Source organism: Numida meleagris, chromosome 6 (assembly GCF_002078875.1).
Source record: "Numida meleagris isolate 19003 breed g44 Domestic line chromosome 6, NumMel1.0, whole genome shotgun sequence".
Classification (NCBI taxonomy): Eukaryota; Metazoa; Chordata; class Aves; order Galliformes; family Numididae; genus Numida; species Numida meleagris.
In genome coordinates this window covers 26,770,356-26,796,148 of record NC_034414.1, presented here as the reverse complement: position 1 = coordinate 26,796,148, position 25,793 = coordinate 26,770,356, and the positions used below count along the sequence as shown (strand labels likewise).

The following is a 25,793-nucleotide window of genomic DNA, read 5'->3' as shown; positions in this document are numbered from 1 at the left end:
CATCCGCTTCTCCATTTCCAGCACTGACAAATGAGATAAAGCAAGCAGAAATCCTAAGACACACACCTGTGTCCAATTTGAACATAAACATGAAAAGCTTCAAACAGCAGAAGAAATAAAATTTATCTGAATAAAAACATTGAATTTATGAGAACGGGCAATATGTTGATGCCGTTCAGAATTTAGAATAATCATAAAGCACAGAACAGAGAAATGAAGTTGCTTCTAGGGAACGCACTGTAGAAGTTAGATGTCTTACATTTGAATCAATAATTCAGATAATCAAGAATCACAATCCTAGGATTATCTGGACTCCTGAGGAAACTGGGTGCTACGGTTTTACTGTGTCTCATTATTTATAAGCTTAACTACACTTAATTGGCTCGTGGACTCAAAGTTTATAAAAAAAAACCTAGAGAGCAAATACTTCACAGCACAGCTCCTCAGAGAAGATGATGAGAGAAGCTGCAAAAAGGAGATACTGGAACATTATTTGGTGTACTAATAGAAAGTATCCTGATACAATGAAAACCGGAACAGGACAAAAATGGATGCAACTCATTATGTGGTCAGTACGTGCATTTTTAGCTGCATAAACTAAATCCACAGAACAAAAACTAATTTACATTTTGTGTGGTCCTTTTTAATAAAAATCAAGACACCAATCACTGCTGGACTGAATGGGAACAGATGGGATGCGGCTTGAACAGGTTGCTAGACACTGGCCGAGAGAGAAAAGAATGAAAAGACTCTATTTTAATCAGAGCAGTAAAGCAATTCAGAAACTTTGCAGCACAACAGAAGGAAGATAACCTATAATCTTCTGTTGTGTGCTAGGAAGAACAGGTTTATTTGGAAGACATTTGAGTTCTCACATTTGGTGAGGAGAAAAAGATCATATCCAGTCAAAGATATCTTAAGGTAGCAAAGATGCAGTAGAAGTGTGTGATTTACTTCCAGTAATTCTGGCTGAGCTAGAAGGATATGAGAATTTCTTCTGGTAAAGGCATTACTGAAGACTGTTCTACAGCTAGGACACAAGAGAAGCAATGAAAAGGACAGCAGTTCTCCATCTTCAACCAGACTTTACATTCTAACATTATCTCTCCTCCTCCTCAGTGCTGTTTTAGCCTCAGATTCTTAACATGTTGATCACCGACTTTCTACAGGGAAGAGATGACAAGACCTTGAAATGAGCCGTAGGAATATCAAGAGCTTTGAACGAGTGCCATTTACAGGAGCAAACGTTCACAGAAGCCAAACTAAGAGCAGCCCACTTCACGACATACCAGAATTAGGCAGCCTTCAGGCAGGCCACTTCCAGCGGATGCAAGCCAGATTATTTCATGCATGACTACAATGTTGCAGTGCATTAGAAAAAAAAGCAGCCTAAATCAAATAATATTTTGTATAATAAAGGTGAATTAAGTCACTATTGAAGTGGCAGGCAACAGAGGGAGAGGGAGAGGGAGAGAGAGAGAGAGAGAAAGAGAAAGGAGAAGAGAGGGAAAAAGACCTGTTAAAAAACAATGGTTGAAGCCCATATGGGTACCAACTTAGTCTGAAAGGTCACAGAGGATTTTTACGCATTTGTTTTGCAAATAGTTTCTGCCAGTAGAAAGAACAGTTGTAACTCTCTCCCTCTCATCATCAGATTAGCACGTCCCCCTAACCGCAGCAGTGCTCTCACACCAGCTCTCACACTGCTCCCCTAAAATGGGTCAAAAGTTCAGGCTTTAGCTGGAGCACTGCTGCCGAACGGACCTTTTAGAGTAACGCTCACAACCCCAAAGCCAGCTTTTTCGTGAAACAGGTTACATACAGATTTCAGTCTCTTCACAGCATCTTCACAGATATGCATTCCTCTGGATTCATCCACTTCGACATGTCCCAAGTACTGTGGGAACAAGAATAGGAAGGTAAGAAGCGTAACAGCTTTAAAAACTACGCATTTTCTGCATATTTATTGTCACGGACTACTTAAAACCATACTAAACAGAAATTGCAAGTTGCAAAGTTTTTTAATTAACAACATGACCAAGCATAACATTGGGCTACAGAGGAAGAAATTTCAAAAAAATACACTGGAGCGTAGTGTCTCAGGAAACCGCATACTTGCATATTATACTCTGGAAAAATAAAAGTTCCTCTTGTTTTCCATTTTCCCCTCTACCTTTCCTAATCACAGCTCTTTTTGATAGGGGAAGGAAACATTCTCTCGGAAACATTCACATCCTTACTCAAAGTACTTGACTCTTGAGGAAAACCATGGAAACTATTAGACAAAAAGTAGAAGTCAGAGAGCTTTTATTATAAAACTTCAAAGAAGTTTATCCTGATTTACGTGACATTGTAAGAACTGTATGCAAGTCAGTATTTATATTGGAGCAGGCAGAGAGGGAAGAAAGGGTCTTAAAACTTCAGAATCGATATTTGTGGCACGATGAAGCAGTAAACCAAGGTTTAATCATCTATGGAGATGTTCCATACCACCACAGAACATTCTCCCAGTATTTGTTCCAGTAATTACGATATCAAGCTTAATTAGCTCAACAAAGAAAGATTTTGTTCCAAATTGAAGTGCTCTGCCATAATAACAACATATGAGATTCGGCTTGATGGACGAACTCAGAAAGATCGTTTAAGGATTTAATAGCAAATGGAAAGGCGTGCTGTTATTTTGGTTTAAGGTGACAGTTTTAAGCGCGAGGCATGATACTTGAAGAAGGCTGTCAGCATATCAACACCCTTATCATTAAACAGCTGAGAGTTAAAAGACCTTAAATGCTAGAGGGTTTAACGTTAAGTCTCACTATCTGGCATTTTTAAAATAGAATAACTCTGGATGGAACAATTCTGAAAGAACTTCACTTAAACCACCCCATACAGCCACAGAACAGTTTGAAAAATACGCTGCACAGAAGCTACATGGTAAATAAAGATCTAACACCTTACAGCTTTTCCAAAGTGAGCTCTGCGAGCCTGAAGCCCTAAAATTGAACACCAGAGCTGCCAAAACAATGACTGTATTCCATTAGCTGAACTTTCTGCACACTTGCACAAGATGTTCATTTCTCCATAACACTAAGGGAACAATTTTAATCCTAAAACTACACAAACAGCAATCATTGAAGATGCATTTACTATGTGTCCAGAAGCACACATTTGTATCCACACCTATGACGGGTGCATCTGCAGTTCTGCCACGTCTACGCTGGAAGTTCCAGAGACACAGAAATATTGTGAATCTATCATGAGAAAATCTTGGTTTTAGGAGCCCAAGAAAGTTTGTCAACTGAAAAAAAAAAAAAGGATAACATAAACAGGAATAAGGCTGAGGTCTAGAGAAGATGAGTAAAACAAAGATATACGCATGGAACGAGCCATCTAGTTTGCATTACAATTAGGTACAACTTTTGGATTTCCAGAGCTAACAGCACATCTCTTTTACCCAAGTGTAGGCAAAATGTTTCCAACTGAAGATCCAAACCATTCAGTCCCTGTACTTGGCAACCTGCCTTTTGCTTGGAAAAGGGAGAAACAGAGCAGGGTAAATATTGCCTCTTGTCACACTCCAAACCAGACAACCGCTTCCCCGTGTGTTGCCAAACCTCTATTCAAGTCACATGCTCCAACCTTCAGCAATCACTCATGGCACTGCTGCTAGAGACAGCAAGTTTAGCTGCAGTTTTCAATACTGCTTCCACTCCAATGAATGGGGACATTATTGCACATATCAAGTGCATCTATCCACAGCAAAAGGGTACAATCCCCAGACCTCACTGAGCATCAATCAATTCTGAATTATAAAAGAAATTATGCTGCCACACAATACTTCTTTATGATGAGTACAAAAGGTGCTTTGTTTGCACTTACACTTTACACTTAAAGCCCTTCATCAAAAAAACTTATTCTTCCCAATGCACCACTACTGCAGAAGCTAGCTGCCACAGCCATCAAGAACTGTGGCCTTGTACATTATATGGGCAGTTTCCAAAGTCTTCCTGAACACTGTTTGGATGGTTCTTTGACTTTTTTTTCCAGGTTTGAGTTCTCACTACGTCCAAACATATTTAAGTTTCTTTCTCCTACAAATAACTGTCAACTGCACAATGAGAACGCTACTGTCCTCTCTTTTTGCTACATCAATTTAAGCCTTCCTTAAGCAGCAAGTCCTTTTCCATGTCTTCAGGTTTATTTCCAAAATGCTTTCTCCCCCATCAGGCTACCGTAGATATACCGGCCTCCTGTATTGAAGCAGTGCTACACAACTTGTACTTATCCAACTTTTAGCCGGTAGGAAACAAAGGCCCAAGTATTTCTTCAAGATACTTGGCAGCTGGCTCTGCTATAGACTGAAGCCTTTCCAGCTGCCTTACATTTTTAATGAGAAGCATAACATTGTAGTTATATCACTTCCTAACCTTAAATTTGAAGCATCAGCTCAACTTGCTATTATCACAGCACATTATGAATGGCATTTCAACATTTAATAGAATAAGAAAAATATGGCTGCTAGTTAGATTATGAACTCCGGTGTTTAGCTTCCATTCAGCAAAAAAAACAAACCAAATTCTGATATTCTGCCATGTCAAAGAGAGGCACGGAAGCCACTCTAAAAAGCAGATACATACAACCCATGCTTCTAGACAATTTTTCAACATCTCAAAAGAAATTTCCCATTCAAACTAAAGGATAAGAAACATAATGCAAAGTGCCTGGGCAGAGATAGGCCATACATAACGTAAAAGCTCTTACAAATCCATCAAGGCATGCCACCACGAAGAAATGCAGTGACTGGGACATAGGATAACAGTGGCACAAAGCTACACAAGGCATACTGTGGTGGCCGGAGACTTCACAGAACAGTAAGACTATTTGCAGAGAGATATCTTCATCACAAGCATCACGCAATCTAACATGCCTGGAGAAAGCAAGCACATTTCCATCATGGAAGTGCAAATAATGGGAATGCAGTATTAATATTGAATGCATTCCTACTTAATTTCCATAGCAACCACTTAGTGATAGCCACGACATCAGCAATTCTCAGCCATAAGATGTTCTGTGGAAGATTTAATCACTACACCAGAAGCCAGCTAACGCTGCTTCTACAGAAAGTGAAAAATCCTTTAGGGCAGAGTCCACATAAAGACTATCACAAAATACAAGTTCTGAATAGAATAAAATACCTTCAAGAGTTGTCGGGGGAGCCCCTTAACAAACGTTTTTAAAGAAAGGCATTGCTTATTTTAGCGTTTTCAGAAAAGATTATACGATGGTACAGCAGGTCATAAAAAATCTTCCCTCTTCACCTCAAGGCAACAAACTTTGTTTTCACAGATGAACCACCTCCTCCTGAGGTGCTGGCTGTCACTCTTCAGCCACACACTACAAAGCAATCGACACAGGAACAAGTCAAACTGGCACACAGCAAAATGTCCTTGGAACTTGAACAACTTCATTCTTTTTCAATATTTTAACCCTTTTCCGATTTCATCTAAAAGCATGCAATTGATCACAGCCAGTATTTTTGGTGAAGCTGTCCCAGTGCCTTCCCCAAACATACACTTATGAAAGTGTTCCTAAAAAAAACATCACAGGCTGATGTTTTATGGCAGTAATATAGCCGGGCAGCAGTGAAACCACTCTACCACTTGTGTCCTAGTACAAGAAATACCACCTTGATCATCTTTGTTTTCTTTCATAAATACTCGGCTATCTTAGTTTTTCAAAAAAGCAAAGTTCAACAGCATTGATTCAGCAGCTGCTGGCCAAAAGGAAGGACCTTCACCAGAACTCCTTCCACCATTTGCAGTTACTGGAACACAGGAATACGCTGTTACAGTCTCTCTTCCAAACAGAGGCAGATAAACAAATTACTGAAATTTTCTCTGTATCAGCAGATGTTCACTTGGACTGTTCTATTTGCAGTAACAGATTAGGCTTTTCAGATTACATTTTAAACTAGACAGACACAAGAAAAGAGCTTACCAGAAGTCTTGGCCAAGGTGTCCCATGTTAGTGAGCTAACTGCCAGAGAGCAGCAACCCACCATTCCCTTAATACTTTTCCTAGAAAAATAGGAATGTCCCTATGTCTAGATGTAAATGTTAAAAATAATATCCCAATTGTAAGACTGAATACTTGGAATCTGCATGGGTAGATATGCTTCTAGAAAAGGTGTCGCTCAAGAATTAAAGCCTTAACTCCATAGTGTCATGGTGAAACACTGTCTTGTAACTAGACACAAGCTTAAATCCAAGAAGCCTGACGTGTCTAGAAGCTGAGCTACATTTCCACTGACCTGAGATTTACATATTCAAATTCATGCTGCTACTCTTTAATTTATTAATTTGAAACATGTTTTCTTACAGCTGTAGAAGTACAATGACAAAAGCTCCATAATTAATCATCACTAGACAAACTTAGTAAATTCTCCTTAATCAAAACTACAGGTTAATTACGATGCTATACATTTCCTCAGGGTCCAACTTCTTCCACTGCCCTAAATCACCAGAATAGAAAGATGTCTCGTTGATTTGTTACCCCCCTCTGCTGTTACAGCATCTCGGTGTGACCACACATCACACCCATCTGTGAGTCACACTCTGCATTTCACTTACCGATTCTCACACTGTAATTACTGGCGTGAAGAGAAACAACACAGAATAAAAAAAACACTTCCGACTACTGAAGATGAAGTAATAAAGTTCAGTTTGGATATATGAATGCTCTACTCTTTGTAGTCTCACCAATCCCTAAAACGTGGCTGAGAAGAAACTCGGAGGTTATGTAGGAGACCACCTGCCTCAAGGCAGGATCTTCTTCCACGTCTACACCAGAGAAGACAGCCTGGTACTATTACAACAATTCTGTAACTGGAGATCAATAGGGTACACCACCTATCCTATAGCTTCTAACTGCCATACAGTTAGAAAAAAGGGGGGGGGTTGTTTTCCTGAGTTACTGTGAATGTCCGTCCTAACTTTCTCTTGGTGACCTTACACTGACCACTCCACCCAGCCCACTTACACCTTCACACATGTTCTGTCAGACTTAGGTTTTCAGCTGCTCACTCTGGTGTGCAGTTCCTTTGTGTATGTGGAAAAAGAAGGAAAAAAAGAAAAGTGTCGATAACAGTTTTATAAACACAATGCACAGGTGCACATTGCAACTTTCATTCAAGTTCTACAAAAAAGGAGTTTCCATTTATGACCCTGGAAACCTTCTGGTTTAGGAAAATTGTAAAGAATGTAACACCAATTTTTTTTTTTATATATATATATATTTTTTTTTTTTACTTCCAACACCTAAATTACATTTAAAAGAAATTTCTACAAGGGCATCTAAATCGTTTTTATGGCTCTAGACATGAATACTCATATCTTTGAAACTAGTTGAAGTTTATTAAACAATTTAACAATTTGACCTTCGTCAAAGACAAGAGGGTTTTTAAATTAAGAAGCTTCATTTAAAACTTCTTGTTTGCAAGCTATTCAGACAAAACTAAGAGGTCTTTTAAAATGTAAAAAGTCTAAATATTAGGGATTGAATTACTCTCCTTTAATCATGACAAAAATACATAGGACTTTAAATAAAGTAACCTTCTGTTATACACACACCTGCAGTTATAATCACCTTCTGTCATAATTAGTTGTCTTCTTCCTGCGATCTCAAATGCTGCAGGAGTTTAAAAATTTACATTTGCTTGCTGCTGGGTTAGCATTCCGTAGGAATGGTCAGTGTTCATTGCTAACATCAGTTCATTCCATAAGAGGTAGGGATTTGGAGTGTTTCACATGTAAGGCTCTGCAACATTTCAGAAAGCAGCAAATTTGCCACTTTAATGTCTTAAAAATGCTTAACATAGTTCCCAAGGACTGTTCAAGCACCTCAAGATTTCACAGTCAAAAATATCACATGCCTAACTTAAGGGCACTTCAGCATTACATGCTGCTTAAATTCTTCACAGCTATTATGATTTCAAACAACTGGAAGCACATTTAGTAACACGCAACAGTCACCTATGCTGACTACTAGTCTTTCTGATCTGGAAGAACAGAATGGTACACAAACTGTGTTTATAAACTAATTAAAAACAACTACCAGAAAAAGAGATTTATATATTAGACATTATGCAATGAGGTGCAATATGTAAATTCCAGAACTAAAGAGGAGAAGGGGGCAACTACAAGTGGTGTGAGAGCAGGCAGCAAAGGGGCAGGCAGCGGCCTATTCTCTGCTGCTAGTGGTTCTGGTGGGCCACGTACATGCTAATTATACAAGCCACTTCTCAGTCACAGGAATCCCAGAGACAGGAGCTTATTAATTCATATAAAGTAATACACAGCCTTCCAAACATTTCCCAAAGCAAGAAAGAGAAACAAAACAGTTGAAGAGTGTTGATCTGAAATGTTAGTTCTTGCACACGTGACTGTACAACTCTATCCATACAGCTTTTATTTGTCAATACTAACAGAGAAAAATCAAGATTCAGTGGAGAGGCTAATTCACATGATATCATACATCCAGCAGCAAACCCTAGACTTGAGATTCAGAACCACAGATGTGTACGTTACCCCCCCCCCATGGACTTATTTCATTGATAACTTTAGTCTTCCATTTGGAATAAATGGACTGAAATACATACACAAGTAAACTTGCAGGTGACAGGCAACATTAAAGACAACAGAGACAGACCCCCAAAAACTTTAAAGTGACAATAAAACTAATTAAATCACTCACAACCACGGCTAGTTGTTGCATCCTTCAGAAGCACAGGTAGGAATCAGCTGTAAACGTTCTAACATGTCTGGCTGGTTAGAAGAACCAAGAACTTGGAAGTGCTTTTTTTTTTATTCTGTTAAGTAGACCGAAGTGACCTATTTTATCTGATACAAATTTAACAGGCCAGTTACTCTACAGATTATCTGTACGGACAAAAACTACTTACCCAGAGCGACATTTGAAAAGGCATTTCAGACAAAAGAAGCCCCAGTGTCAAATATTTTAGTCATTAAAACATAGAACAGCTGCATGTTCTCAGTGAGGTAGTGTCTGAAGCAAGAACCCAAGTTTGAGAATGGGTATGTCAGTGCACTTCATTTTTGACAATTATGATTTATAAAGACTGTATAAAGATAAATCACAGTACCAATAAGAGCGGCATTAACATCTGTTAGAATAATCTTCTTCTGAATAGTTGTAAATACCTAAATCCCTTATACATTACATCTATCTGGCACAGTTTTCTCCCCCCCCAGAGGTTTCCCTACTGAAACAGTTACTTTTTCAATTGCTAGGACTATGGAAGATGATTGTCATCTCTGAAAATACATTTCTGTACAGATGTCTCAGCAGTTTTAACAGTTCCACACTTAAAGAGATGGGTCTGAGTACACCTATAAAAGATGCAATGCATCATGTCTCCACACCACAAGAGTCAGGAGAGCCTTAAAATTATTACCTAACGGGGTAGTAGAAGTCTGCAAGCTACCCTTGTCTAAACATAACTCTAATACCCTTCTGTACCTTTGCTGATAGAGAGGCACCTGTCTCCCTGCTGATGCAGTGGAGTGCAGAAAGCCATTCAGTTATACCTTCTAGTACAAAGGCTCTTTTTTTCAGTGCAACTGCAGCCAATTCAAAGGAGGACAGATGAAAGAGCAGAGCAGGCAGGTCGCTAACTGTTCCAAGACCCTGTTTTGAATGTGTCAGATTACCTCCTCGGACATGGTTAGGTTCAAAATACAGCCAAAGGCTAGCTGTAAGATCCTTCACACGCTTGGACGTTTGAAAAAACATGATCAGCAGCTTGTTGCATGCAACACAGATATGCTGAAAACTGTGGATAAACACAGATTGTAAAAACAAGGTGTTATTACCTAAAAGTAACAGTATGATCCCAGGATTATCAGAAGCTCCAAATTTATGAGCACAGCACTGAACAAACTATGCATCAAATCTACCTCCCTGAATTTTAAGGCAACAACGTCACAGGAATTTTACCAATACTTTCCATGGAGCACCTTCACTACCAAAATGCAGATGTACAAGAGATGCATCAGAGTTGCTCAAAATCTACTATCACGCTTGCAGTCTGTAATTAACAGTCAGGATCAGCTGTGGATACAGCACAGGAAGAACTCCAATAGCAGTACTGATGTAAAACAACATTAAACTTGTTTGCAATACAGCATCCTCAAAGCACAATGAATGAACAGCCAGTGGAGTCCTGTCCAACACTAACAGAACAGAGCCCGGAGGCAAGAAGAAATCCTATTTGCAACATGACTTTCAGAGCGGTTCCACATGCTCTCTAAAATCTAAAAAAGGATAAATCTGTGCTAGCACTCTACAAACACCCCAACTCTGGGCCAAAAAAATGCCTGAAGGCAAGAAGTTAAATACACCAACTTAACGCTATTTTAAGAGAGTGATATATCTTTCTCACATCAAACTTTCAAGATCTCTTTTACAAGAGAAACTAAGAGCAAACATTCCCCAGTTTGCTTGCACTAATCTTCTCTCTCAAAAAAAAATTCCTACGTAAACAAGTTAGCAAGCATCAGAAGAAACAAAGCCCTGACCATGGCTTCTATTCCGTTACTTCTCTGTATTTTCCTTTCATACAAAAAAACCTAGAAGACAGCTATAGAATATTTGTTAACACTTCTTGGGTCTTCACCAGCTAAAATCTTAGACATCGCTTCAGAAGTCAGACTTTGATCTTGCTATCAGCTATGTTCTCAGCTTTTAAGAATTAGGGCAGATGATTTTCAGAGAGCGCAGGCAAGGCAGAACATAAAGAGTAAGGACGGATTAATCCCCACAGACACACGCTGAACAGTGGTTGAGAAGCTACAGGCGACTACAGCACCATGCTAGAATGCTAAACAGGGATTCACAAAAAAGGTATTTTTCCCTGTATTTCAGATTTGAATGCATTCCTATTAGTTAACTATTCTTAGCAAGATATCTCATTTTACTCTGCTCCATTGGGGAACATCAGGAAGAAAAGACACTCCATCAGATATTTAAAGACGCAGGCAACAGCCCACTTTTCCAGGAATACATACACTTCTGAATAATACCCAAGAACTATGTAACAGGATACTCTCCTTCAATAGCACAAAGTTCTATTCTTTTTGTGAGCAAAACGCAGTACCACCCACTAAACCTCTGACTCTACATCTGGTTTATCTTGTTCACTCACAATGCTATACTTCCTGCCTGTATCTACAAAACACCAGCTAACACCCACTTTGCATCTCAACCCTCCTAGCACTTTCCATGACTGCCCATCTCAGGTCTCAGAACTTTCAATGGTACGTTCACATCGAAAAAACAAAAACATCTCAGTGTCCAATGGTTCTAAGCTTTCATCTAACTACAAGATCGTCAGATATAAGCGTCAAGCATTCTGACGGAATCAAGAAACACAAGTAAAGTCGTATTTACTCCAGAGTTATTTTTCCAGCGACCTAATTAACTCAGTGAATTCTAATACAAAGCAGGCAAATAGGGCTAAACAAGTTCCAGTACCAGGACAGGATGCAACGGCTCATCCATCTCTATGCCTTTTCACCACTGAATGGTCCAAAACCTTTTTCAGCTTTGGATGCATGTGCCCAGAATAGATGAATGCTTCATTTAAATACAGGAAGCATTTGTCATTGTAAGTGCAAGTCTTGACCAGGACTTTAAAGACTGACTTGTGTTGTTGTTTTTTTTTTTCTTTAAAGTTCCTTTATGTTCAGTCAACAACTGAAAATACTTTCAGTTAAACTAAATGCTTAAATATTAAGAATTTAATATTTTAGCTTTAGCATGTTTGTAAGACTATAGTTTATTGCTAGACTTTAAAATGACGATCCTCAAGCTCACAATTCTTTTCCCTCCTAGACAGCATTAACATTTTGAAAAGCTTAGTCTAAGTTCAAGCTTCCACAAAGCAGTTACTCGGTTCCAAAGCTCTGGCAAAACACCATCTCTCTTTAGTATTAGATTACAATTCCTTCATTCTAGCAGAAAACTAACATAAGACAGAGATAAATGAGCAGGCAGGCAACCATAACAAACTAGAAAGTTAGCTTGCACATTATCTATCCTAGAGAATGCATTGAAAGCACACACAAGCAACTATAACAAGATAAAATAGGACATGAACGTAGTATGGAAATTATTCCATATTTGTGGAGCACCTGTACATACCCACAGCTTTACAAAAACATGCAACAGCCAACTTCAAGAGTTCCATCTAGCAACAAAACCTGTTTAATAACTGTACATAATTATTACACAGGTAATAAAAGATTCTCAAGTGTCAGTACCACAGACAGCATTTTCCTCATGCATAGATATTTAAGCTGTTACTTCTAAATAAATATTATCTGTTTACAATCTACTATAGAAATAGTATTAGTATGCCTTCAGGAGGAAGCTTTTGAACACGAGCTGAGCATATGCAGCAAGACACCTTAAATTCCTTCCTTATTTCTTCTTAGTAACATTAAATATTATAAAATAAACATTAAAATTGTGTTGTTTCTTGGAAAAGGTGGAAGAATAAATGAAAAAACCTACTTATAGTACTGAGAATTTAGAGTGAGTTCAAGGAATCAATCAGCTTCACACACATGAATAGTCTGTAGCATACACCAAAAAATAGCAGAAGACATTCAAAATTAGTAAGTGCTTATACCTCAAGCACTGGAAGGAAAATGGGGCGCTTCTTTGCAATATTTTCAATTATCAAAAGGGAGGGGTTATACTTTTCAAGTATAAGCCACCACTTACCTTACAAGCAAAACTGTAACCATAACTTTAACAGATAGAATCTAGTACTTTTTCCACGCAATCCATGAGGTGTATCATTTCTGCTCTTCCAGAGAAACGAAGACAAATTACATTACTCCTCTGCCTAGCTACATGATTTATTTCAACTAAATAATAATGTAGGATACATCAGACAATGACTTTCCAAAGCATTTGTTAAGATGATTCATCTGGCTTTAAAAAAGCCACATCCTCTGCAATGAAGGCTGACTGTAAAATAGGTCAATGTGCAATGAAGCATACTTCTGGCTCTTGCTTGCCAAAAAAAACCCAAATAATTCATGGCAAAAGTACCTCATGGATACTCAAAAGAAAGGCAGAAATTCTTACCTTAACGGGGAAGCTGCACTTGCCAGTACGAACACCTTCTTCATCAGTCTGCCACTGATGAGGCCTACTGGCCTCTGGCACGTAGACATCTTTCTTTCTCCTAAAGCTTTGCCGTAATTTATTCATTTCTCAGATGTTGATGTCCTAAAAGAAGAAGAGAATTATTGCAAATAGGCACCAAGCACATTTAGCTGCTTCAGGTTAACTAACATCACCACTAACATCCTTTTGAAACTTTTGAGTTTCTGCAAATATGAATAGAGATCCCTGTGAAAGGGAAATGCTTTGGATGAAGGTTCAGAGAAAGGGGGATAAATATTCTCTCCAAAGCAGAAGACAAATCCACATTACTTAACATCTTTCTGCAGCAACTGAAGCATCAGATCCAGAAATAACTGTTACTCCGAGCACAAAATTACCTAAAATAGCTGACAGAGAAGCTCTGAAGAGTGATGGGCTTGAAATCCTGCCTCCTTGAATTTATACACCTAGAGCAACCAAGCAGGGAATAGGTAGCATAAGTTTCTAAGGCACCCATGCAAGACAAAGATTCGTAGCCTTGAAAGGTCCCCAAAAATTAACTGCTTGTACTGCTCTTTAAGTATGGATGATAGGCTCATTGAGGTAGATGATGCCAGCTTTTAAGCAGTAAAAAAGCAAGCACTTCTGTTCAGAAGAGAACTGGAATTCACTGCTCTTGGATCACACAAGACAAATTGTCAGTTTCTACCAGCAGCAGACCGCTCAGCAATCAAGGTACAGAGCTGGGAGCATCAATACTTCTGTTTTCTCTACAAGCACCATGTGTCAGTGTATACGCGTAAAGGAAACCAAAAACTCAAGGAATGATGACCCAAATCTGTAGCAACAACAAGTAGGGAGTAGTAGATTAAAGCCCAGGTTTTGAGGGGCATGTTCCAGGCCCAACTTATTCTACAGGTGGAAGTTCTTATTAAAATGAGAGAGACATTTGAGAAAAGCACTGAAAAATCTCAAAACAATTATCACTTCAAAAGGAGGAAGGCAGTTCTATAATTACACTCCCAAAGCCTTTGCTCAAGATGCTTTTTTATACACTATTCGCTTCTATGTCAGTTTTTGTATACTAAATTTTACAGACATGCTCACTCTTACTACACTCAAACTACAATTAGCAAAGAAGCTATCAGAGTAGTAGCTAATAAATAATAACTAATAAAAAGACTTAATGTCCAGCTACAGAAGTAAAATGATATGGCATACAATGTGGAAAATAGAGAAAACATGCCAAGAGGCTTTTTGAGCTATTACTCTTCTTTCCTGGAGAAAAAACACTTTCTTACAAACACCACATCTCATTTTGGTACAACGAAGATGCTGCAGAATGCAAGGCAGCAAAAGCTAATTTGATTATATATGCTTATTTCCCATTACATTAACTAATCTGCAGAATACAGATGTTCATGGGTGACAATGGGTAGACTTGGAACGAAAGCAGCTTTAAAATCACTTTGAACGCTATTTCAAGCCCTAAAAAGAACCGAGTCACTTTCCAGTTACAACTGCTTGATGCAGGTGAGAAAAATCTGCATTCTTGTTCACAGTAACTGACATTTAAGAAGCTTAAATTCAAGATGTAACAACAGCAAAACTGAACAGAAGCCAGAAATGAAAGCTATTATAGAAAACCAATGCCTGCTGACCAGCTCCATTAAAAACAGTCAGTTGTTTTCACATCTCCTTAAGCACTTAACTATTTCAAGTAACAAACAGATAGGAGCACAGGTAAAGAACAGCACAGTATCATTAAAATCAGGACATTTAAGTGTGGCAAAGTTAATATCTGAAGTCGCGAGTAAGCGTGCTGCTTATGTTCAAGAGTTTAGTGATCAATGCAATGCTACCTGGACCTGTAGCATTGTGGGAGATTGTTTAGCACATGGAATAATTCACCACATATTTCTACATTAGTAAACAGGCAAAGCAAACTTGAACCTTTGCAGCAGCGACATGTGCTCAGAGCTGCTTCTCTCACACAGCACAGCATTTGCCCATGAGACCAGGACACTATCAGCCAGTTACTCTGATCAGGAACCTCGCTCCATAGAGAAGCCTGAGAATAAGAGTTCCTGAACTATATATACTTCCTATGATAAGCTGAAGTGGCATTTTGCCCGAAGTACTTCCTTTTTACTAAAAACCAAGCCCATTTTCCTCCTTGTTCTAATTTTGCAGTCACGCTGGCAACAAGCGCTTTAAAAATAGCTTTCCTATTTAATAGAAGTGCTGACAAACGGCAAGATTAACTTCTGGTCAGGTGACCAGCGAGCTTTCTCCAGCCGCCACACTCCTATTTCCTGAGACGTCAGAATGTTGTGAGTGGGTTGTGAAATAATTTGCCCCCAGAACAACTCTCTTGTTGGCAGCACGGACGTCATCCTAGTACAACTGGACCCGTCACTTGATGCAAAAGCATTAAGTCACACATTTCACACAGGATGCACATTTGAGGATTCAGGAGAGAAGCACATGCACTGCTGCATTTAAAAGCTGAAATCCTTACTAAATCTATCTGGAGCTCAAAGTCATTGCCCAGCATTTGCAGAAAACACCCAGACCAGCATTGTCTGCTTCAGTTCTCTGCAGTGCACTTTGTATTTTCAGAGAAATACAGCGTGTATTTCTGCGGGTACGACAGATGCCAACAGAGCCTGCAATAGGCTAGCAGGGTATCTTCTACCAAAAGAGACAGCACTACTGACATTACCAAGTTTTGTACTCAGTCTTTGGATTATAAAGGCTGGAAAAATCAGTGACAGAGTTTTTGTGTACAGAAATTCATTTTTGCCATATTATTAAAAATACTTCTAAAATGCACAAAATAAACAAAAACAACTTTAAAAAAAAATCTATTTCCTTTCCGCTTGTACAACCCAAAATCCAGGTTGGGTGAAGAGAAAGGACAATGGATAAATAGTAACTGAAGACAAACCTGGCCAACAAGCAAGATGAGGAACTCAAAATCTAATTAAAATAAAAAAGCAGAGTCTTATGGGAGTCTAACAAATCAAGATTGAAGGCAGTGAAGTTCTGGAGAGATGAAGACACAGACCCACTTTGGGTCTGAAGGCTGTCTTCACGAGGGGGCTCACTGTAGGCTGCCCAGCACTTGAATGGGCACATCCCTTACAAAAACAACTTCCACCACTTTAGCTATTTAAGAGATTACAATGTGAGACTAAACATTAGACTAGTTCCCAAAGCATCATACAAGCATCTCCACAGGCATGGAAAAAAAAATCAAATTATTCACACCCTAAGTTTTACATTTGTTGACATTTACCTGTAATTCAAAATGATATATACTTAACACTCTGAAAAAACAGCTACAAAGCTCTTTTTCTGTAGTAATCACAACATCAGGAGAGCTTTAGTACTGTTATACTCTCCACCACCTCTAAAGGTCTTATTCCAACCCAGCTCAGTTCACTGACAACTAAGAGGGAGCACAGAGACGGAAACACTGAGAAAAGTGCATGCTGGATGAAATATTCTTGGCTTCATGGCCTTGTGCATCACCAGGTAATGGCTGCAGGACAAATTACTGCACGACAGACATACATGTTTATTCATGCCTTATCAGCTACTCTGCTTTACCAATGTGTTTACTTTTATCCTCCAAGAAATGCAAACCAACAATTTACCCTTAAGAGCAAGATAGGTAAGCTTGTACAGTAACTGAAGCTGGATCACATGCGAGTTGCTGATGATCAAATCTGGAGCTTGGCTTGCCTTGCACAAGTTAACTCATGTAGCCATGCCTTCAGATAAGCACTTCATTTACATTCTGTATAGATGTTCCTTTCAGAGCAGTTGCTGCTACAAGTTGATTTAAACTACAGCATCTGGAGGCAAAACAACTATTTAGTACTGGTACCTGAGCTGCATTCACAAAATTAAATGGTTGGATTTTAGGCTAGCAGTACTAGCTAGTACAGATTTTCACACTTGAAGCAACCAGTTGCAGTTTCAACAAAGAGGACAACAAAACCAATACAAATCCATTTAATGTTCTTCTTAGCTCCAGCTTTAATAAAGGTTATTTAATCTGCGGTTGTTAGATTGTGACTTTTGTTTGTGGTGGAAAGAGATAAAAACTGATTTTAAGCAATTCCTCAGTTCAGTCAGGTGTTTTTTGAAACCAGGTGGTTTGAGATTGATTGCTGTGCTCTCTGAGAACCAAGTACTGTTTCCTATTTAATTAATCAAATAAAAAAAGTCATGGGTCAAATAAGGGCAAAGCACTCCTGACAGTCTGCAAGAAATGGAGTAGCCAAGGCTGGGGAGATAGCACCAGCCCTGCAGTCCTCCTGCTTTGTAGTTCAGGTCCTCCTGCAAGCACAAAGCATGACAAGCAGACTGAATCCACACATTTACAGAACTCCTGGAAGTACACATTCCAAATAGCAGAAAAATCTGGACTTAAGAGCAATGTGTTTAGATATCACCCTAATGTTAAAGATAACTCATATAGCTTCCACATAAAATGAATTTAATAAACATGTTACAATCAGACTATTCAGAAGAATGCCTCCCTCACTTCCCTCAGCCACAAAACTATCAGCCCCTATGGGCTTCTTCCCAGAGAAACGCACCCTCTGTTGCAAATACAAAGGTCCAAATCAAACAGAGCTCCAAACCCAAAACAACAGGATTACTGTCTTTAAAACATTTTTGTCATTACATCAAAGGATTGTGAAAAAGAATCTCCCAAATTTACTTGATATTTCAGACCCAAGATAACATTTAAGTTATCTTGATATCATAAAAGAAAATACGCTTGCTTAACTCAGTTCCTAGAGCTACACATGCGAAACACTCCTCCACATGGCTGTGAAGATTTGGATCCTCAGAAAATTCTGTGGCTTTGAGCTTTTGTGTGAGTGCATCCTGGTCACACCTGTCCTAAGACTCACATCCAACACCTACCTTTTAGCATTATGAAAACTTGAATTTTATTATGAAATTCGTAGAATCCCACCTATACCAGTAAGTACAAATAGCCCTGACTTTCGCATTTCAGAATAATGTTGTGCATTGCTGCTTCTTGCAAAGTTCAGTAAGTTGTTGATACTTTAGCCTTATTGGAAACCTTGGTTGTAACTGGGATGCGATGACATCCATAAGGAAACACGCTTATTTCAAGTCTTGTGACAAGACTTAGTTTTGGCAGGCATATCTGTCTGGAGGAGAAGCACAAATACAATGATTCAAAACGTTAAGATCAATTCTGCTTTCTAATGCACAGTTCAGATGATTGCATGAGAATATTTCACTTATAAGAAGCAAGGTAGACAAGTACACGTACTGCAGCCAAGGTAAATAGAGTGTTCAAGACTATTATAAAGCTGCAAGAGTGAAGTTTTATTTCTCTGAAAAATCCTTATTAAGCATTGCTGCTAAACAAATGTTCTCCTCTCCTCTCCCACTTACACCGCACAATAACGTGTAATGCCCTATCTCTTCAAACCCTACCATAAAGGTTAGCCAAATCTTGCTGCAACAGCTTCACTGCAATTATTCACCAGCACGAGAACACAGAGTACCTTTATCTTCTAAGGAAGAAAAGGTCATTCCACATGTCAGGCTTTGAATACAGAACGCCGAGCCTTTTTGTAAGTTTAGATCCCATAAAATCTAATTAAATCCAGCACTGTCACACTAAAGCAAATGAAGGCATGTAACCATATGAGCATTCTCAGTAAAATGTTAACAGTCCAGTTTACGCAATCCAATATGACTAAACCACATTGTTCACCACATGGCTTTCCAAACCATTTACCCTTTCATTACCCAATTAAGATCAAATAATGTAATACAAGTAAGCATTCGAAGGCACCAAAATACACAAAGATGAAGTATGAGCTCATCATAAATACATTTCATTACTGCTATTAATTAGTGCTTGAGTTTAAGATACTTTCCTTGTTGCAGAGAAATAAAGTGTTTGGTAATTAAAAAAATCACTAAAATAAGCACATCAGCTGGAGAATATTGCACGTCACAGTCTGGGAAATTTAGGATTGTTTCTGGTGACACACCTTCCAGCTGTGAAAGTAATGTTTGGACCACGTTTGAAAATACAGCAGAAACTGCAGCCTTCAGCTACTTATACAAGTCCAAAGGGATCAGGGCTCTAATGACAACATCCATTTATCTGATAGCATTCTTAGAAACTGATGTTCTGACATCATATGAGTCGAGGTACTGGCTATCTGCGGAAAGCTGACATCTGTCATTGAGGTGCAGAAGTTGGCACCTTTAAGACAGTCAGTCTGATCACTTCAGAAACAGCTGTAGTCAGTAAAGATGTCTGTAGCTATCAGGCTGTGCTCTCTCACACCTGAGCAAAGGTAACTGATCATATGAGCACTCTACAGCTGCTTCCAAGCACTCTTTTTTTTTTTGCATCACAGCTGAGGGTGGGAAAAAAAGAGAAAAGAACATTAAAACAACAAAAAACTCTGGCAAAAAGCAGAGTTAAAAACTGCACACAGCTTATGAAATACCAGGAAATGAAATCATGGATTGTACTCCAACGCACTATTAACAACTGGGGGCTAAAACATCCAGCTACCACACATCCTGACCTAAAGCTCAGAATATGATACACCAGCCTGTTCAAACAGCTATCCACACGCAGCAGCAACAAAACACAGTGCTCAGTGCTCCGCAACAGTATGCAACAGAAGTACCAGCACAGCAACCCCCCTTTTCCAGACTCTTAAACTGACAGAGAAATACAAGTTTGATCATTGTAAGACTGAAGTTATTCCCAAGACGTCATGTTCTTTCTGTCAGCCAAACAAGCCACTTGCTCCTCCTTGTGCAGAAATTCAACAAATACAAGAAAAACAATCCTCATTTTCTCCAGTAGTGACTATTGTAAACCAAGTGTCCCAATTCAGACTCCACTGCCAATGCAAGCTCTGACTACAGCCGCAGACAATAGGCTTCTAGGTTTTGGTGCAGAGGTACAAGGCAGCAATCCTTTTGTTACAGGTGATCGCACTGCAACTGACTGTCAACCTACAGCAAAAAGCACACCTCCTTAGCATTCTACATGACACAAAGCTAGTTGAATTATACCACCTAAAACAAGTGAAAATAAGCACAAGTTTTCTAAAACACTAGCTGTGCCTTGTGGAAAGCAGTTCAGGCAATTCTGCTCTGCAGCTCATCTGGATGCATGTGACGAATGCTAACTAACCGAGCCATTCCTCTTCCAAGTGAATCATTTACATTTAGGGCAGCTAATTCTTGGATTTCAAAACAGTTTTGAAAAAAGAACATTCCAGGTTTAAAAACCATCTTTGCAAATACATGTCAAACTTAGAAAATTTAGAAAAATATTTTTCTTTTTGTTGTTGTTTGGTTTGTTTCTAGAGTTTTTTGTTTTTAAGAACAGAAAGGTCTGAAACAATGGGACAAGATTTCATTTAATGATGCAAGTCCAGGATCCAAAGTCTGAAATTAAGTGTCAGCACCAACAAATATAAATGCATTTTCACAACTCAAAGAAAGTATCGCTCACAAGCAAAATAAGCCTACTTTGTTGGTAAATAGGTCACAAATCTAAGGTTTTACACTGGAGTTACTTCAGTAGTACCAGAGAGTATTTCACAACCATGCAATCAATGTTTGAATAGACAGAGTTTTAACCAGTATGGCAAACATCTCCTACTTTTAAGTAGAAAAGGTCAAATAATAAATGATACTTCTGCACTACTGACCTGATCATTACCTACTTACTGTTAGGGCAGCAACACATGAAAGCACAAATTCTTTTGGTTCCGGATGTAAGGTGACAGCAGAAATTGCAAAAAAATAAAACGAACCACAGATCCAGGGTACATTTCAGAAACCAATGCTAAACCAGATTACTTGGAGGATCTATTTCACTGAGGTAAAAAAAAAAAAAGGCACACCCGTACTGAGGCTTTACGCAACGTTTTCTATAGAATGGATGTGCTCACCACGAAGGTGAAAGCCACAGCATTTTGGAGAAGTGGTCTAGCAATAATGCTCTGCGCCGCCTGAAGTCCAGTCCATCCGTCCGCACAGCCCACATTCTGAGCGTACTCAGAACAATAAGCTATACATTTTTATTGGCTTTACAAGACAACAGTGGGAATGGATCACAGTGTTGACAAATCTGTCAGCAAGAATGGCAGGTATAGAAAGGTTGGTAAATCAAGCCAGGTAAATCTACAAGAATAGCAGCATGCTGGGATGCAGAACAGGAAGCTACACAGGGATCTCTGCTGGAAACAGTGATTTTTATTTGCTTTTGAGAGCATATACGAATAAAATAATTAAGTGACTTTTTGGTTGATGCAAAATGTTCTGGAGTAGATTAATTTAAACTGACTGTAGAGATGACAAGAGCATCTCATAAGAAGGAACTACTGTGATAAAAACAGCAGAGTAAAGCACATGGAAAAAAGAGAATGACACAACTGTAAGTAACAGTGAATACGAATTCAGCAATAACTATTGTTTACAAAAGATCACGAGTCACACGTTTAGTCCTCTAAAAATAGATAATGTAATACCGTTCGCTTACTTGACAGTTACAAGTTATTATAACAGGAATAGAACAAAACCAGAAGGGTGCCACCACAAAAAAAAACAGGCCGCACTCATCTTTAATGCTGCATAGATCTTGTAGTCACTCCATCCTTCCTGAAATAACACCAAAAGGTTCAAAAGGGTAACAAGAATTAAAACTACATAACTTCTTCCGGACAAGGAGAGGTTAGGTACAAAGGTCTTTCCCATTTGTTTTCTGACACTACCCTTTCCATAGCTCTTCCCACTAGCAAGCTGCTTTTCAGAGCTAACAATGACTTTTGCAGTTCTTACTTTCTAAAAACTGGGGACAAACAACTGAATTCTACAGCAGCCCAGGTTTCAAAATAAGAGTACTTCTTACATGATATGCAATTAACTTGCACTATTCCCTACCCTGAGATGTTTTGCAAACAAACAACGTAACAGATTTTAAAAGAATAATTGTTTGATCAGAAATTCCAAAGGCTATTAGCAATGACAACAGAAATGCCCATTCAGGAAAGCGCCCAGTCCAATCCAACACGCTGGGAAGGCTTATTTCACATCTGCCTTACCCTTAACCCTCCCTGGGAGCTGATGCCATCATCAGCATCAGCTGTTGATGGCATCAGCTCAAAGAATACTGGAACACTGAGCTGCACAGCCCTTGTTCCGAGCCAGCCCAGCTCAAGAGCCCATCTCCGTACACCACAAACTCAGCTAGCCACACTCCTGTGCTACTTCTTTCACAGCATCATACCAGAGTTGTTGCTATTTGGCCACAGTGAGACCAACAGGAGCAGGCTCACTGCATGCGTTAAGAACTTGTCTTTCCCAAGCCTATAGAAGCAGAAGTTTCCACAGCTGAACACATCTAAAAAAAAACAGCACAGGAATTTGTGTATTACAGATAGCTCACCAAATCTGAATTAGTATGGCAACAAGCCACGGGTGCACTAGTCAGTCTCAATTAGAAAAATCGAAGTTTGCTTAAACTACCATGAAGTACGTATGAGGAAAAACTGAGCTTTAAGTAAGTTCACAAGATGACAGAAGACGCCATTTTATCCTGTCACTGCAGCAGGCACAAGCACTCAAACCCATCACCGCTTGGCAGCTCTTGCATGGCAATTCAAGTCACTTTACTTGCTCCCATCCTCCAGCAGTTGAGTAAATGTAACTAAGATCCTTTCATCTCTACATTTTCTTCAGTTTCTTCACACTAAATCAGCCATGCTTTTGTCTGCAGCCAATGCAACAAGAAGATTAACTGTTACCAAAGGCGTTTTTAATATTAATTTAAAACTCAAAGTGAAATTCTGAAGGTCTTTGTCAAGCGTTTGTGGAAAATGGTGGCTTTTGATAACAAAAATGACCCCACAGAAACGATACGGTCACTGTGTCTGGCAGTCAGAACTTTTGATCACCCTTTAATAAGGCTCCTAAGAACAAATCTTTCTTCACCAGAAATACAGTTCGTATTTAGTATGTTAGGAATTCCTGTCAACATTTGTACACCTGTCCAGTGCAAGTCTGAGTTGTTTCATAACTGTTTTCTCATAATAGCTCTTTGCAAAACATCGTCTGGAACTAATAGCATTATTTCCCAAATCTGTTTGCTTTACACAGATGTAATCAAATCAGAAGCTAGCTTAATTAAATCAGATATGAACTAGAATCCATGTTCTTTTAAGCACACAGGATGCAGTGTTTTCTGAGTTCTTCTCCTGGTATTAATGACAGAACCAGTGAAGTCACAACCAGTTAAATATGTTTAAAAATATTCTGCATCCTCTCTAGATTCTAATACAACGCATATGCTCCTTTGCCAAGAACTCACAAGCTGCCTGAGAAATCTGTCACCGTAGTCCCTATTCCAAGTGTCTAATCAGGATTCTTCAACACAATACCAGCTTTTCAGTACCATTTTGTCCATACACAATTTGTATTCCTTATGATTACACAGCACATAAAACTTCATTTCATGCCTCATGTTTCTCACATCTGCCTACTGTGAGAACTGTAAGAAGATCCAAGCACAGCTTCGATGGCTTGCTTACACAGTGATTTTGGAAAATCAGATGTAACAACAGAAGTGAGGAAAGATGGTAGATTTCGAAAGGATTTATCTTCAAAAAATCCAGTTTATATAATTTGTGACAAAACAAATTCCTTAACCTCAAGTACCACAGAATCAAAGTTACCAGAATGCATCTTTCATGAAGTAGCAAGAATATGTTGACTTGATGACTTACGTTTTTTTCCTCAGGTCCACCAGTAATATTTCTCTTAAAACTCCTCTTGCAAAATTCTTCTCTTGGAGCTATAACCTTGACTCCATGGATACGGGAGAAGATGTGAACCTATGGGCTGAGAAAAGAAAACAAACATAGAAAAGATCAAGTTAGGCCCAATATGGGCTAAAAATGCTAATGGGGCAATCTAGGAGTAGGGTGTTGGCCAGAAAGCACTAAGGGATAGAAAGACTGCATTTAAGGGTTTTTTGATTGTTGATTCGTTTTTTTTAAATATTAAAAAACCCTTCACATCAAGGTTTTCAGACTGGCTGTTATGAACAGATGCATCCCCTCCCTATTTCTAGCCATTTACGGCCCTTTCCTGGTAAGGATACTAATGTTTGTGTTTATGGATGTCGAGGACAGGAATTTAACTGCTATTACTACAAAAGCCACAGTGGCACTACTGTTTGAACTACTGATAGCACAATCAGACATTTCCTTTCACAGAAGTTACCAGTTTTATTACGATCACTAAAATCAGTATCACATTATTGCTAATACGCACTGATACTGTGATCTGTAATTAAACTACCACTGAAAATCATCAAGACAGCTTGAGACGTCGTTAAATCCAGGGGTACACATCCAACTGGTTATTCAGAGCCCCTTTAGTCTCAGTAGAGAGAAAAAAACAGGTTGAAGTCATACACAACTATTTTAAGCATACTTAAAAATGAAAATATTTTCATCTAAGCAGACAAACATTACCAGATAGTTTCTGATTTTTATGCGCAATAACAAATTAATACTTATAAAATTCTTCCATGATAGTGAAGTGGGTATTTTTGTCTTTTTTTGGGAAAAGAAAACATTAATCATGAAATAGGAGCAACAGGAGTGCCTAACAATTTAGTCAAAATTCTTGTCCTTCCCAGCATCACAAGAGCTTAATTCCAGCCTGCAGACCACATTTAAACCAGTTAGTCCATTATGACAGCCTCTGGAAGAGAAAGGGGGAGAATAAAATCCCCTTTCATTATCTGAGACAACTGCTTCAAAGTAATAAAACTGCCTTGCCTACCAAGTGCACTGCAACAGCTTGCATCAGCATTTCAACTTCCAATAAGAACTGAATCTGTAGTAAATTTGTATAGAAGCCAAGTCTTTGGCTTAGCCTTAAAGAGTAAGGGAATCATCCCTGCTGCACTACCTTCCCAGTCCTAAGACACTGGAGTCTTCAGTTTTTTTCTGTTAGCTTTCTGTTCCCCATATTAATTCCATTTAACATCCAAGCTTTATTATCTCTCAAAATCAGCACAGACTTTGTGTTACAATACAGACAATTACTGTAAACAAACGTATCAAAAGCCAGAGCAAGTCTTTGTATGTTTGTTTTCCTCACATGTTGTACTTGCATCCAAATGGATTTTAAGACAAGGCTATAATATGACTCCTGACACCAACAGTTTAAATTAACCTTCACATAATAAACAACTTGCACTGAAACTGCCTGCAAGATCTAGAGATTAACAAAAACGTTACCACATTCTTAGTTCAGAGAGACTCTGAGCACACGACAGTGACATGAAAGTTAACCAACAGCAATGTAGCAGTTGGTCAATCACATGTTCAAAAGAAAGTAAGAACATGCAGCTCGAAATGCTACAGCTCACTTTCAGTTTCCTGGTGTATTCACGTAAGCAGCTGAGATCCATCCACCAACGCTGCAATGCCTGAGCCATGGATGCTCACAAAGCTCCTGGGTCATCACGACACATCAACTGCTCTCCC

The 25,793-nt window shown here is 38.9% G+C and overlaps 1 protein-coding gene across 10 annotated transcripts in view; it reads right to left on the bottom strand.

The window, feature by feature from the left end:
* NUMB (NUMB, endocytic adaptor protein) overlaps positions 1-25,793 on the bottom strand; it is a 93,354-nt gene that overhangs the window by 23,722 nt on the left and 43,839 nt on the right. For 9 of the 10 annotated variants that reach the window (XM_021401558.1, XM_021401565.1, XM_021401562.1 and 6 more), the window contains 3 exons: positions 24,018-24,132; positions 13,171-13,314; positions 1,823-1,897 (listed from right to left, as the gene is read on the bottom strand). In XM_021401558.1, the coding sequence (XP_021257233.1) occupies positions 1,823-1,897; positions 13,171-13,296 (201 nt within the window). In that variant the 5' untranslated portion in view covers positions 13,297-13,314; positions 24,018-24,132. Of the gene's footprint in view, positions 1-1,289; positions 1,421-1,822; positions 1,898-13,170; positions 13,315-24,017; positions 24,133-25,793 lie in introns of those variants that run through there. The other variant, XM_021401564.1, reaches the window with a different exon arrangement.